The sequence below is a fragment of the Mus caroli genome, unplaced genomic scaffold (assembly GCF_978045245.1).
Source record: "Mus caroli unplaced genomic scaffold, Mus_caroli_1 scaffold_1, whole genome shotgun sequence".
NCBI lineage: Eukaryota > Metazoa > Chordata > Mammalia > Rodentia > Muridae > Mus > Mus caroli.
Genome location: NW_028227256.1, coordinates 150,736,099 through 150,750,165, shown reverse-complemented (window position 1 = coordinate 150,750,165; position 14,067 = coordinate 150,736,099). Strand labels below are relative to the sequence as shown.

Genomic DNA, 14,067 nt, shown 5'->3' with positions numbered 1-14,067 from the left:
CTCAGCCACCTAAAATATGCTGTGTGGCTTATCTGTCAAGTGGCCTCTTTCCCCTCCACATCACTGGATCTGGTATACATGTAATTTATAAATCTGGGGATATACTAGGGAACATTTCTTATCTCTGAAAAGGGATATTTGTTATTTAACTGCCCAAGTCCTTTCTACTTTTTAATAGGAGAGAATTTTAAAATACTTTGAGAAATGTTAATATTCATTAAGGAAAAGATGATTGCTGTAATTAGAAAAAAACTTCATCTTTCAATGACTGTAGCAGTAGACACACTGGTCATTTTGATGAACTTCCACTTAGAAGTCTTTTTTAAAATCAATTTACTTTTTTAACAATTCATTTATTTTTTATTTCATATGCACTGATGTCTTGCTTGCATGTATGTCTGCATGAAGGTGTCAGATTCTCTGAAACTGGAGTTACCGACAGTTGTGAACTGTCATGTGCTTGCTGGGAATTGAACCCTGATCCTCTGGGAGAGCAGCCAGTGCTCTGTTGAGCCAGCTCTCCAGCTGCCTACTTAGAAGTCGTGACTTTTTGTTGTAGCAGATTCTTAAAGGCTGTAAATTGAAGCTATCCTACATCACTTGAAAAATCAAACATGTTTGTGCCTAGTTGTCCAAGGTTACTTACATCTAGTCTAGGGAGACTGAACACAGCTTAGCGATGTGACGGGAGCTCACGGTTTAACCACAAATGGGCTAGCAAGTGGAAGCATAGGCTGGTAGGGGTAGAAGGGTGAGAAACCACGAGGGACTTCTAAAGGCTTCCATGGAGAGTCACGCCCTGCAGGGAGGGCCCATGAATGAGAAGTGGGGACTGTTAATGCTTATCTTCTGAAGGCATCTGCTCACAATCACTCCTTGTAGAGGGAATGCGGGCTGGCTGGGTATGTTCATGATGTAAATTGTCCATCCGCTCAGAACAACAGAAGGACAAGGAAGCCTTGTCAGAGGCTGAATTCCTACCCCAAAGCCAAGGGCGGGAGGTTCTCATGGAGATCTAAATGAGATCTGTTCGGGTTTTCCATTTCATTTGCAGTTTTCAGCAAGCCATCTTTCCTGCTCTCCCACCCCCCTGATTCCCGTTTGACGCAATGAATCTCTGTTTCTCTGCTTTTACTGTTCTGCTTGGGGCAGGAAGGGACCGCATCGGAAAAATGGAGCCTCTTTTTCCAGCAGTCTTGTGTTGCTTGTCTTTCTGCTTGCCTGCTTCATTTTCATGAGCTGTATGAGTAAAAGAATATCATTCAGATTTGATTTTCAAAATGATAAGTTCTGTTTACTGCTTTTGTGCATGCTCATTTGCAAGAAATAAAGCGATTTTCCCTCTGTGAAATAGTATGCACTTCCAGGTATCAAACACAGTTAAATTGTCATTAATCTTAAAAAATTCTAGATAAACTGTCTTTTGTTATTTTGGTGGTACTACAAGAAAAGTTCAGATGTAGGGAATCAGATTTTAAAACCGTGTGTCCTGTAGAAAGAATGGTAGAAGGCTTAGTAGAAACTTTTTTTTTTTCAAAATTTCATGTATTAAAAAGTTATTTCATTTTAAACATTTTCACATAATATATTTTGATTGCATTTTTTTTTCCTTTCTCCAACTTCTCCCGGCTCCCCCTAACCACCTAACTTCATTTTCTTTTTCTTAAAAGCAAAGTCAAAATAGCAAGAATGCATGTGCACAGAAGCGTGCGCGCACACACACACACACACACACACACACACACACACACACACACGTCTAAGCATGAGGCCTGCCCGAGAGCATGGTTAATACACCTAGTGTTACTCCATTGAGGAAAACTGGTCTTTCCCTCTCCGCACAGCTATCAGCCTCTGATAGCTTCCGGGCTGGGCATTGAGCAGGGTGGATTCTGCTTCCGTTTCACCTCTCAGTGCTGAGCCTGTACAGTTTTAGTCTCCCCTGTCACAGGCTCTCTGAGTTCATACATGGATCAGCCTTGTGTCTGGAAGATGCTTCATGGGATCATCCACCACCTCTGGCTCTTCTTAACAGACCTTCTGCCTCTTTTGTGTAGATCCCTGGACATTGAGAGGGGCAGGAGATCCCATTCAGGACTTGAGTGCTACACAGTCCCTCACTCTCTGCTCCTTCTTATGGGGCTCTGTGTTAAGTACCATCTACTGCAATAAGAGGCTTCTCCAGTGGGGATTAAGCCATGCATTGATCTATAGGTATAGATAGATCATTAGAAGTCGCTTTATTGCCATGTTCATTTAGCAGAACGACAGTGGTAGGTGTTCCCCTGGGGCCCATACAATCTTTGTTTTTATATTCTTGGATTTCTTAGACCTTCTGACAGTCGTAGATATCTTGTTGTTGTTGCTGTTGTTGTTGCTGTTGTTGTTGTTGGCCATGCAATGCTTTGCGTACAACTCTTCTCTGGTAGCCATTAAGCAGCCAGGGATGGTTTACATGCCAGCAGGCATGGCTTCATTCCAATGAAACTTTATGGAAACAGACAAGCTCCAGAGAGTCCCCAGGCTGTATATGAGCCCTGACTTAGAGGGTGCGTCCCCATGCAGAGCTGGACAGGAGGTGAAGTTAGTGATGCTCCCCCCGCCCCATCTCCCCCTTCCCCAAAAATACCCTCACTGTGCATCCGGTGTGAGGCTGGGGAATATCTAGAAACTGGAGTATGAAGTCTGGAATCCTGCATGCTATAATTCTTCAATCTCCTTTCCCCTCCCCCTTTCTCTTTCCCTCTCATCTTTCTTTCCCTCCCTGTTCCCTTTCTCTTCCCCCTCCTCTCCCTCTTTCTCAGCTCTCTTACGTGAGCATCACACACTTCCCAGGTATACATCTTCTTCTTTTTAAAAATAAACATCTGAAATGTCTTCTCTGAAAAGTCAGTATTTCCACACTGATCTAACCCAGCAGAGTGTAACAAACACCCTGCCTGAGAATGCCAGCTACCCAGCAGTGACCTGGCTTCGACAAGCCTAGGCGTTTGACAAAGGAACAAACTGCTTTCTTACCTGTTGGAGTGTGACTGAACCAGAGGTTAACTCTTTGCTTCTGTATCTGTTCCTCCCGATGAGGACTGCTAGTGGCCTTAATATCGTAGCAGTTTGTAGGAGGAGAAGGAGCCGGAAGGGATAAGGAACTTCACCCATGTTTACAGCATGTAAAGGATAACATGGCATTTTAGACATGTAGTTTTCTAAACATCAAACGTGTAGTTATTGGCCTAAGAAGTACAGCTGTGAGGAAACTGACTTGGGAAAGAGATGTGATGGAGGTTGGACTCAGCGGGTCTAGTCACTCCAAGCCTGTCTGCACTGAGTAACCAGCCCCTGTCGTGTTTGCGGCCTGTGTTTGTCTGTGGTGGGTCCTTGCTACAGGTTTTGCCTTGAAATGTGTCACCTGTGAAAGTGAAGGGAGGAGCTTGGGTTTGCCCCATTCATTCTTCAGTGTTACACCCGAATTCAGGTTTTTTCTCTCTGACTCATTTAAAGTCTGAGAACTGAGATGAGAATGCTTATAGCACATGTTTCTGTTGCAAAGATAAAAGGCACCGCAAGCAACTTAGGCCCGAGAAGGTTTATTTAAGTTCACAGTCCCAGGCTATAGTGCATCGTTGCCTGGAAGCAAGCGGCAGGACCTGAAGCAGCGAGCTCCATCTACAGTCAAGAGCAGAGAGGCTGGTTGGTTGGTAAGTGAGCGCGCCCATGCTCAGCTCGCTTTCTCCTTTGTAGGACCAAGCTCATGAGATAGCGCTGCCTATATTCAGGATGGGTCTTCCAATTTAAGTTAACTAACTTAGGAAAACCCCCTCATAGGTACACTCTTAGCCTGTGTAATATAGACAGTTCCTCATGAGGACTTCCTTCAAAGATGATTCCAAATTGTGTCTGATTGACAATTAAAAGTAGCCATCACAGCAGGGATGTAGTTCTCAATCATAATTGCACATAAAAGTCACTGGTTGGATGTAAAATTAAATTTTTTTAGAACTGAGACTTAAGATTTATTTGCTGTTTGCAAAAGTTTTCTAGGTGATGCTCACCGCCATTTTGGTGCCTAACTTGGGGTGAGGATATGGAGAGTGCTGTATGCGGAACGCCTAGCACAGGCTATGTAGAACGGTGAGGGCTCTGGGACTCTGTTTTCTTTGAACTGTTTGGCTCAGTATTGATAAGTACCTTCTGGTCTTGCAGAGAACCCAGATTTTCCCCAGCACCCAAATATTGGCTCACAACTATCTTCTGACACCCGATGGCTTCTGCATATACCTGGTGAACATATGTATACATAAAATTAAATATTTTTTGAGTCACTCAGTGAAATGTCTGTTATTCCTTCTTTCTCTCTTCGGACTCCTTGGTAATGCTGTCCCCCTGGGCTTTACTCTAGGCTAAGGTGAGCATGCTGAACTCACTCTGGTCCATCTGTCCCATCAGGAAAACTTAGTGTTCACTGAAACTCCAGGTATATTGAGCCATTCCATCAGCACAAGACAGTTATCTTCTAGCCTTGTTAAAGACAGTTTCAGGACTAGGGAGATGACTCAGATGGTAAAGGTGCTTGCTGTTAGGCATACAGAGTGGAAAGCCTGAAAGACAGACAGAAAGACAGACAGACAGACAGACAGACAGACAGACAGACACACACACACACACACACACACACACACACACGTTAATCTTTTTAAAGGAAGTTTGTCCTTAGTTTGTTTGTTTTTTCCTATCCAGCTACTATTCTTTATAACAAAATTGTTTGGAAATTGTCTTTATTAGCTGGCTCCAATCCATACCCCACCCTGCCCCACTCCACCCAACCCAACCCAACATTCTTTGTTTCTAACTAACATTCCACCAAACCACTTGTCAAGATAGTAGAGACTTCCAGGTTGTGAAATCTAGTGGCCAGAGTGCAATCTCCATCTTTCTTGATCTTTCAGAAATAATTGACTCAGCTGGGTTCTCTTCTTGAAAAACAGAACAGTTGGTTATCCAGATGGTCAGCCCTGAGACCATTTACATACAAGTAACATTATAGAGACTGGGCAGGGTGTGTTTATGAATTTGAATGTATTTAGGAGCAAATACACACACACACACACACACACACACACACACACACACACACACACACACCACACACACCCCTGATGTAATTACAATTAATGGAGAAAGAGGTCATACATTTGAAAGAGAGCAGGGAGGTCTTGGAGGGAGGAAATGATGTAATATCATCTCAAAAGTAAAAGTCTCTTTCTCTTTAGTAGCTATTTCTCCTGAGTCCCAGTGTCCGTCTGTCCTCACGTCTGAATCTAGTTAAAGGACATTTTTGTCTAACTCCATGTCTTTGAACACTGATTCTTGAGGACTTCCAGATTTTTTTCTCTCCTGCCTATACCTTTTTCTCAACTTCAGTGTTGGTCTGTCTGTTCCTGTGGTAGTGGAGTTTGAACCCAGGGAAGTCTTCTACCAAGGAGCTACACCTGCAGCTCCAGACTCTGTGGTAACTTGTAGGGAACAAAAAAAGGTGTGTGTGGGGGAGCCCTGGGGAAAAGTGGGGAGGAAAATGGGCCTAATGTCTGTCCGGCCAGAGTTTCTGTGCTCTGGGCAGGTGGACGCAGGCAGAGCTGTCAGATGCTTCTCCACTTGGCTCCGGGTGAGCATGCCTGACCCACATGGCAGGGGGTGGAAAAGGGGCAGCCCCCGACCGGGGACTCTGGGGCTACCTTGCTAAAGCCCCAGGGTTGTAGGAGAGAGGAATGAGGGAAGGAGTTCCCAACACTGGCAAGAGTGCGCAGCAGGTCTTAATGGAGCAGAGACTCTCTATGGTTTATTATAGAAAGCAGGGAGAAAGAGAGAAGGGAGAGAGAGACAGAGAGACAGAGAGATGAAACAGACAGAGAGAAGGCTAGAGAGAAAGGGAGAGAGGAGAGGAAAGAAGACAAAGAGAAAGGGAAGAAGAGAGAGAAGTGAGAGGTAAGAGGACAAAGGAGTGAGAGTAAGAGAGTGAGGTGGGGGCTGAGCACCCCTTTTTATGGTCTTCACTGTTTCTAGGTAACTGGGGAGGAGTTTACCCTGAAGGTCAGAAGCTTGGGCCATTGCTTATATGACTACTGACCATGCTTCTCTTGTGGGGGCTGTAGGAGGTGGTACCTTAGGCAAGGGGCCAGAGTTCCAGGAGCATGAGGGAACGCCTACCGTGTCATGAAGGTGAATTATAACCATCGGGGTTCAGACCTCAGCTTTACTGGAGACCAGCCTGCAATGCCCCACAGTAACGCTTGCTTGACATCCCCACATAGTATCTCATACGCATCTCCAACGCAAACCCATAGCAAGCTCCAGTTTCCTCAGTCAACCCCTGCAGTTGTTTCAGTAAATGCCAGCTTCGACTTTTCAATTGCATCAACTAAAACTCATGCCTAATAGCGAGTCAGTAACTAAAGCTCATCTATGGACCACTCAGAATCTGTCTACAGTCTCCACTGCTTATTACTGCTACCTTGGACCAATCTATTGTCATCTCTTGCCTAGGTTGTTGCAGCCCCTCCTCCAGCAGCTTTTTAAAAAAAAATTTTTCCAGCCCAGCTAGAGAGTGCTTTGCCAATTCAGTAGCCCAAGGGAGTCTTATAAAAGTAGCAGTCAGGGGGTGTTGGTGAGGTGGCTCAGTGGCCAGACACATTTGCGCACAAGCCTAGCAACTTAAATGTGGGCCCAGATCTCATGAGGCTGTTTCTGACCTCCACAGGTACATAGTATGCGTAAAGCTGCGTGCGCGCATGCACACAGACACACACACACACTATAAATATATAGAATTGAACAGTAGCCGAGCATGTACATTTGCTTACAGAGTTCTCCAGTGGATTTTCACCTAGTAAGAGAACCAGGTCTTCTCAATGACCTACAAACTCCTGTGTCCTTGGCCCCATCTCCTCGTGCTTTCCACCTTACTCATACTGACCTCCTGACCACTCCCTAACTAAAGCTTGCTGGCAGGCTCAGGGTATTTGCATTTGCCCTGAGAAGGCTTCTCACCCACGGGTTGCAGTGTTCCACTTACGGTCTGTAAGCCATGTTAGTGCGGTCACCTCTGAGAATGCAATGTTAGATAGCATTCCTCCCTCTCCCACTCTCTATCATCTGACATAGATAATGTGTGTGCATGTGCGCGAGTGTGTGTGTGCTTATGATGAGTGCTCATGGTTGTGCAAGTGTGTACGTGTGGAGGCTGGAATTCACCATCAGATACCATTCCCGAGGAGCCCCACACTTTGTTTTTTGAGACAAGGCCCTTCACTGGGGTCAGGGACTCACTGATTGTGCTTGGCTGGCTAGCCAACAAGTCCCAGGGATCAGCCTGTCTCTGCCTTGACAGCATTGGGATTTTGTAGGCATATTCCTGTTTAGCCTTTACGTCGGGGCTGGAGATCAAACTCAAGTCTTTGAAGTTTCCCATGGCAAGCAGTGACGGAGCCTTTCCCCCAGTAGACAGCACTAGTGCGTATTTATTCCAGCCCTAGCCCCACTCTGACACCCACTAGACGGTGGACTCCACCTGCTTGGCACCATATGGATCTCCCTTTCTGCTGTGGCCTCACGCTTAGAATATTGACTAGCTGGCACATATTAACGTTCAGTAAATATTTGCTGAGTGAATGGAAGAATTTGGATCTATACGACTCTCAGGACCAGTGAGGACTGTTAACTCTGACCTAGTGGGTAGCTGTGGTAAGAAATGAACGCACAACTATGAAAACTGAGAAAGCCATCTTGTACTGAGCCATAAGTGGTTTTATAAGAATTTCTCGTATGGATGAGAGATACAAGCGAAGCGGAACATGGTTGTGGGGAGTTGAAAGGGAACGTGTTCATTGGGAGCTACAGAAACAACCAGTAAAAGGTATTCTTGCAAAATGAAAGGTTAGACTATTCTCAGAAGTTTGTCACAGTGAGCTTTGGGGTAATTCACTGACTAAATAGTTAATGAAGAAACAAAGCTGCACTCTTTAGCCTTCTGCGGCTCTATTGTGAGGATCAGGTGGGGTTATTGGAGTTGGTCTTGGTTTGTACTACACTGCTATCCTTAGATGCTGGAAAGTTTTTACCATCAAGCTATCTGTTCACGACACCTTTACTGATGCTCACCCTTCTGTGCAGATAAGACAGCTCAGAGCCATACAGACCTGCAGATTCTGATGTCTCCTTTCTCTTTCCCATGTTTCAAGTTTCTCTACTGCAGCGCATGCATCACTGACATTTTGCTTACTTTATTCGCTCAATAAATTTAATCATCTCCCTTCTCTGGCTGCCTCCCTCCTGTCAGTCGGTTCCCACAGCTAGAACTTGGCTTAGCAGAGTGAGTAGACTTTTTTTTTTTTTTTTCCCTGAGTGTGCGGATGAGTGGGAGGAAGGACCGGCCTCATTCCTTTAGCTCGGCTAAAGGATTTCAGGCATGTTGTGACCCACTAGCCTGAATCAGGGCTTGTATTAAGTCTTGTAAGCATGAGGCTTGGGTTAATCAGCCATGCTCCCAGCCAGTTCTTGGCTTGGACTTTCACTTGATAATCTGATCTCTTTTGCTGAAGCTATAACGTGAAGTGGCAGAGGAGGTACCCAGATTAAGATAAATATATCTGATGTTTAGTAATGGAAAATGGCAGTCTCTAATGGTAATTTGCACCTATTTTAAATGACCTTCCAAGCATGCTTGACATTTTAATATTAGTTAAGAAGTCTCTCTGTCTGTGCAGTGGCTGTCTGATGAGACAGCCATGTTTAATAACCAGGCTGAGTCACAATAGTGTGGCCTTTCAGTTTACTAAAGAATATGTAGCCTTTGGAGAGCCTGTTCCTTGGCAGTACGGGCGGATAGTATCAGGTGGTTTTAGGGGGAATAGCAGGGAGAGGGCAGAATTGTGGCCTTCACCAAAACATCAAGTTTGATACTTTATGGAAAAATCTAATATTCTTAGAAATTGGGATATTTTTATCTCCAAAACCGTATCATTCACTTCAAAACATGTTCTTCTCTTTAGCTCCGTGCTGACATATACCATGGTTCTTATAAGTAGCCTTTGATGTGTAGACTAAATCTTACAAAAGAACTCTAAATACTTTGGCTCCCCATATTCTGTCTTTGCATTTAGCAGGTCTGGGTTATAGCGTAGCACAAATGTGAAGGGATGTGCTCATTGCACACACTTGGAACATAAGACTGTTGAAGGCCCGGGCCATGCTTTTGAGAGGAGACTTTCTCAGACTGAAAGCTCCATTGTATTTGTTATAATAAGTTTAGTTGAAAATTACCGTTTGCTAGAAAACTGTCAAGGTTATCCCATTTGTAAAATTGTAGTAATTTAAATGTACTTTCTGTGGGCCTGTGCCCTTTTTCTGATAGTATTTGACTACTTGACAAAGGGCGAGACCATGAACAGTTGCTGAAATCTAAGGGGAAGAAATGAGTTGCCCCTCTCTTTCCTCTTCCTCTCCTTCCTCTCTTTCAACATTTTATTTGAAAGATGATGCTTACGGCAGTAGGAAGAACCCAGCTCTTCGCCCAGGCCCTCAAGGACGGAGCTTTCAGTCGTAGGGATGACTCTGCTGGACTTGCTGGGGTCACCTCAGCACACCCTGGATGTGCTTAACTGTCCCAGTGCTTTCTCATGGGTTGGCCTGAAGATCCCAAACCCGGCCCTGACTTGGCTCTGGATTGTGTGGACTGGTGGCATTGTATTTGTGTGCAGTCATCTCTGAGGTGCAGCAGTGGCAGCTGGTGCACAGCTGGACATGCTGTCCTGGGAACTCTCTGCTCACAACCCTGAGAACATTTTCAAACAGTGGCCTTCTGCGTCTACTGTTTGTGTTAACTGTTTGGAGAGGCCTAGTTAGTAGCCTAAACATACACCGTCTCTAATTGACTGTTCTACAGCTTTCTTAGTGTTAACATTCTCGATCTTGACTTGAGAGAGAGAGAGAGAGAGAGAGAGAGAGAGAGAGAGAGAGAGAGAGAGAGAAAATTTGTTCAGTTTCTGACTTCTAGAGGGTTAGCCTGTAAGTTCAATAGTGAACCCCGTGGCACCTAATTTGGTTCTTTAGAAGGAACTTGTTTTGTTCTGATTCAGCCCTTGGAAGGCATTTTGGAATCCTGGAAAGTTCTGTATGGCCATTATCATTCATCAGTAAACTGTACAGGCAGTTGTTTCACAAGGTCCTCATGGAATTCCTCTGAACTGCACATAACAGAGAGACGTTTATGTTCCCTGGCAGTCAGTGTTTGCATCCAACTCTGAGACAGGAAGAGCTTCTCCTTACTCGAGGAGATTAGAAATACTTTACCACGTAGGAGGCTGCAGCAGAATTCCTTGGCTTGGCCCTGCTGGGAGTATGGCTGCATTCCCATTGTTTGGGCAGCCCCCTCCCCTTCTCCATCTCTTCAGCCAGCATGGACTGTAGGATTCAGAGCAGAACATAGGAATTAATTTTGAGTGTTCCATTCTAAACATCTGCACTTGAGGGTTTTGTTTTGTTTAAGGGGAACATGTGGCAGGGGAGGGAGAAGGGCAGCAGAACCCTCAGACGCTAAGTATTTTCTGAAGGCTGTATGTACCGACGGCTGGTCTTCTTATGCCTGAACAAGAGGTGATGCATCCAGAATTTAGGATTTCCTCAATCATTTGATCTGGCTCCTGCTCCTCAAAGCCATCGTGTCTTGTTTTGATTGATCCCATGATGAAATGATGGCGTGGCAGACTCACTGAATTGGAAATTAGAACCTGGACTTACTTTCTATCCACCTACTATTGAATTAGTTTTCACTTTGCCAGTGTGGAATTATAAGACGGACCAATAAGAGGTAGGAAATCTGGTCAGATAGAGGGAGGGCAGGCAGGGGGAAGGAGACACAGAGGCAGACATGGTAGCTCTCAAGTCTCAATCATTCACAGGCATCATAATCTCAGCAGCACAGATGATTGCATGCTCTGGCCCCTCCATTCCATTCCTTGTGTAGCTCTCTGGGTGTTCTGCTGCTATGGACACATGAGGGGTCTTTTATGCAAACTGATTTCAGAAGGTGTCTGCCATAGGTCAGGGTGCTAAAAAGCACAGAGATGTCAGAAAGGTAAGGAAAGAGAAACGCAAGGTAATGTGGAAGCCCATTAGAATCCCAAGCCACCTACTCCTGTGCAGAATCAACTGTTTGCCTTGTTGGAATGTCTTAGATAGTAAGTTTCTGGAATACCATGCATACTATACAACAATCTCATCCTCATGGCTTGCCATATTTTGATTTAGCAGAGACAATGGTTCTTTCAACAGAGCTGTAGAAACTGTTGTGTGTGACCTGTTTGGAAAAGTGCTATGTGGGTACCTTAGGGAGGCCTGTATTTGTGGAATGTTCTTCTGTGAATGTAATTACTAAGTAGCCCCTGGGTCTGTTAGTTAGGTCCTTGTCTGAATAGGTTCAAACCCTTGGTTCAAGACTTGTCTTCATAAACTCTATTACAGTATTGCTTTACACTTCCTAGAACTTTATAATGGGTCAAGGATATGCAAGAGCAGATGGGCAGGATTGCCCTTATCTTTATAAAAGAGAAATTGCTACAGAGAAATCAGACAGTAAAGGAGCCAGACCTGAGCACAGGCCTCATAGAGCATAGTCCTATGTTCTTCTTGCATGCGTGTGTGTGTGTGTGTGTGTGTGTGTGTGTGTGTGTGTGTGTGTGTAAGGGGCAGTTATTAAATCTCTTCTCTGATCTGGACCAGTTGAGAAAATCAGCCTTACTGTAGATAAAGCTGTATAGGAGGCTCTGGCCTTGCTGGACAGCAGAGGACTCCTTGAGCATCTCAGAGGGCAGGAGTTCCTGCTCTACACAGGAGGTCAGGGTAGTTTTTTTCTAAGAGGTGCTTTACGTAGGGGGAGTACATGCCACCTCCTTGAGAGCAGAGAGTTGGTCTGTACACATCCTGTGCCTAGTGTATCGCACAGGTCTGAGTGTGGAGTTGCGCTGAACAAATACTTGTTGGCCCAGCCGTGGTCTCTGGCTGTCTCTGGTATAGCAGAGACCTAGCAAAGCAAATGTGTTGTAAGGCCTCACAGGAGCGTGGGTGAGGATTAAATAGCTGTGTATTGTTTGAGGTCTTGCCACCCAAACCTTTGGCCATGCCCTAGCTGTGCAGGAACTCCCAACCCATTGGCTCTTCTTCTAGAGGGATGGCAGCAGCCATCCGCTGCCGCCACCACCGCTGCCTCCTCTTCCTCCTCCTCCTCCTGCCCTTGGTTGCTCAGAGCTGGCTTCTCACATGGTCTCTTGTGAACATCTTCAGATACAACCTTTCTCTCTTCGTACGTCTCTTTGCTGAGCCTTTGAATGAGGATTTTTCTCCTTTCCTGTTCATGTCCCAAACAGCCTCCTTCTCCCCAGGGTAGATAACCGTTCTGAGGACAGTGCACCAAGAAAAACACTCTGGTTAATGAAGGGTAAGGCTTTGAGTGTACTGGATGTCCCCAGAGGACCCATTCCAAAAGCTTTCAGATTTTTAAGAAAAGATATTTTAATTAAGCGTTCAATGAAGCCCCAGGAGTCAGAATAGGTGAGCTCATTACTTAGTTTTATTTTAAAATGTATAGTACTGCACTTATACCACAAGTTTTCATGGCCTATGTTAAGAACCACTTGTGGGGAAATGGGCAGTTTCCAGGCTTAGACGAGCCTACGGGGCCATTAGTGTGTCTGGTGTCCTGAGGTTTTCCTGGTCTAATGCTGGGCTCCTCCTCTCCATCAAGTCTCACAGCTAGTTAGCAGTGGGGGCCTTTCTTATCTTCATCCACACGACTTACGCACTCTGATGTGTTTGTTCCGCAGGAAAGGCTTTTGACATCACTTACGTGCGCCTCAAGTTCCACACCAGCCGTCCAGAGAGCTTCGCCATCTATAAGCGCACTCGGGAAGACGGGCCCTGGATGCCTTACCAGTACTACAGTGGGTCCTGTGAGAACACATACTCAAAGGCTAACCGAGGCTTCATCAGGACCGGAGGGGATGAGCAGCAGGCCTTGTGTACTGATGAATTCAGTGACATTTCCCCCCTCACCGGCGGCAACGTGGCCTTTTCAACCCTGGAAGGACGGCCAAGTGCCTACAACTTTGACAACAGCCCCGTGCTCCAGGTAGGCACCCACAGGGTGGTGTGGGAGCCAGTTGCTCTACCCAAGTGAGCGATCACGTGGGCGGCTAGATTTTAATGCCATTCTCCTGTGTATTATCTATAAGTGTGGGGGAAAAAAAGCCATTTTCTTCCCTCTGCCTTGGGAACATGTGTTCTTATGTTCTTTTATTCTTAAAAAATATATCCCAGGGTGTAACCTTTCTAAAACAGATGTTAGTTTAAGGAGGTATTTTGAGACAAAGTCTGCCCATGTATGCAGTTGAGGATGGCCTTGAACTGCTGACCCTCTAGCCTCCACCTCCCCAGTGTTGAGATTATGGGTGTACACCCCCACACTTAGCTTCTTTGAAAATCTTATTAAAACTGAACAGTTTTCATTTTCGTCTGTGCTCGTGAGGAGGGAACATATCGCTTCTGACTTTTTCAAGAAGACATTTGGTGTGGGGCTAGGGATGTATAGCCTGCTTGGTAGACTGCTCAAGTGCCTCTAGGTAGCAGGTTCAAGGCCATCCTGGAGTACATGAGATCCTGTCTCAAAAAGATTCTAATTCTTTTACATTTTGAAGTTTATTTTGTGCCTATGTGTGTGTAAGCACAATAGCATGTGTGTAGGTTAGGAGGCCAGTGCGTGGGAGTTGGCTTTCTCTTACCTGTTGGGTCCTAGAGGATCTGAGGTCATAGACTTGACGGGAGGTGCCTCTGCCTGCTGAACCTTCTCACTGTCTGCCCATTCCCTGAGTAAATAAAATAAGGTATTTGAAATAACCTCTCATTTTTCTTGCATCCTTTCATAACTGTTCCTTGATTTGATTTTATTTGAAAATAAGCTGGGTGTGGTGGCGCACGCCTTTAATCCCAGCACTCAGGAGGCAGAATTAGGAGGATTTCTGAGTT

The 14,067-nt window shown here is 45.3% G+C and overlaps 1 protein-coding gene across 1 annotated transcript in view; it reads left to right on the top strand.

The window, feature by feature from the left end:
- Positions 1-14,067, top strand: part of Lamc1 (laminin subunit gamma 1) — a 117,020-nt gene that overhangs the window by 59,777 nt on the left and 43,176 nt on the right. The window contains exon 2 of the mRNA XM_021185565.2: positions 12,870-13,174. Within this exon, the coding sequence (XP_021041224.1) occupies positions 12,870-13,174 (305 nt within the window). The remainder of the gene's footprint in view (positions 1-12,869; positions 13,175-14,067) is intronic.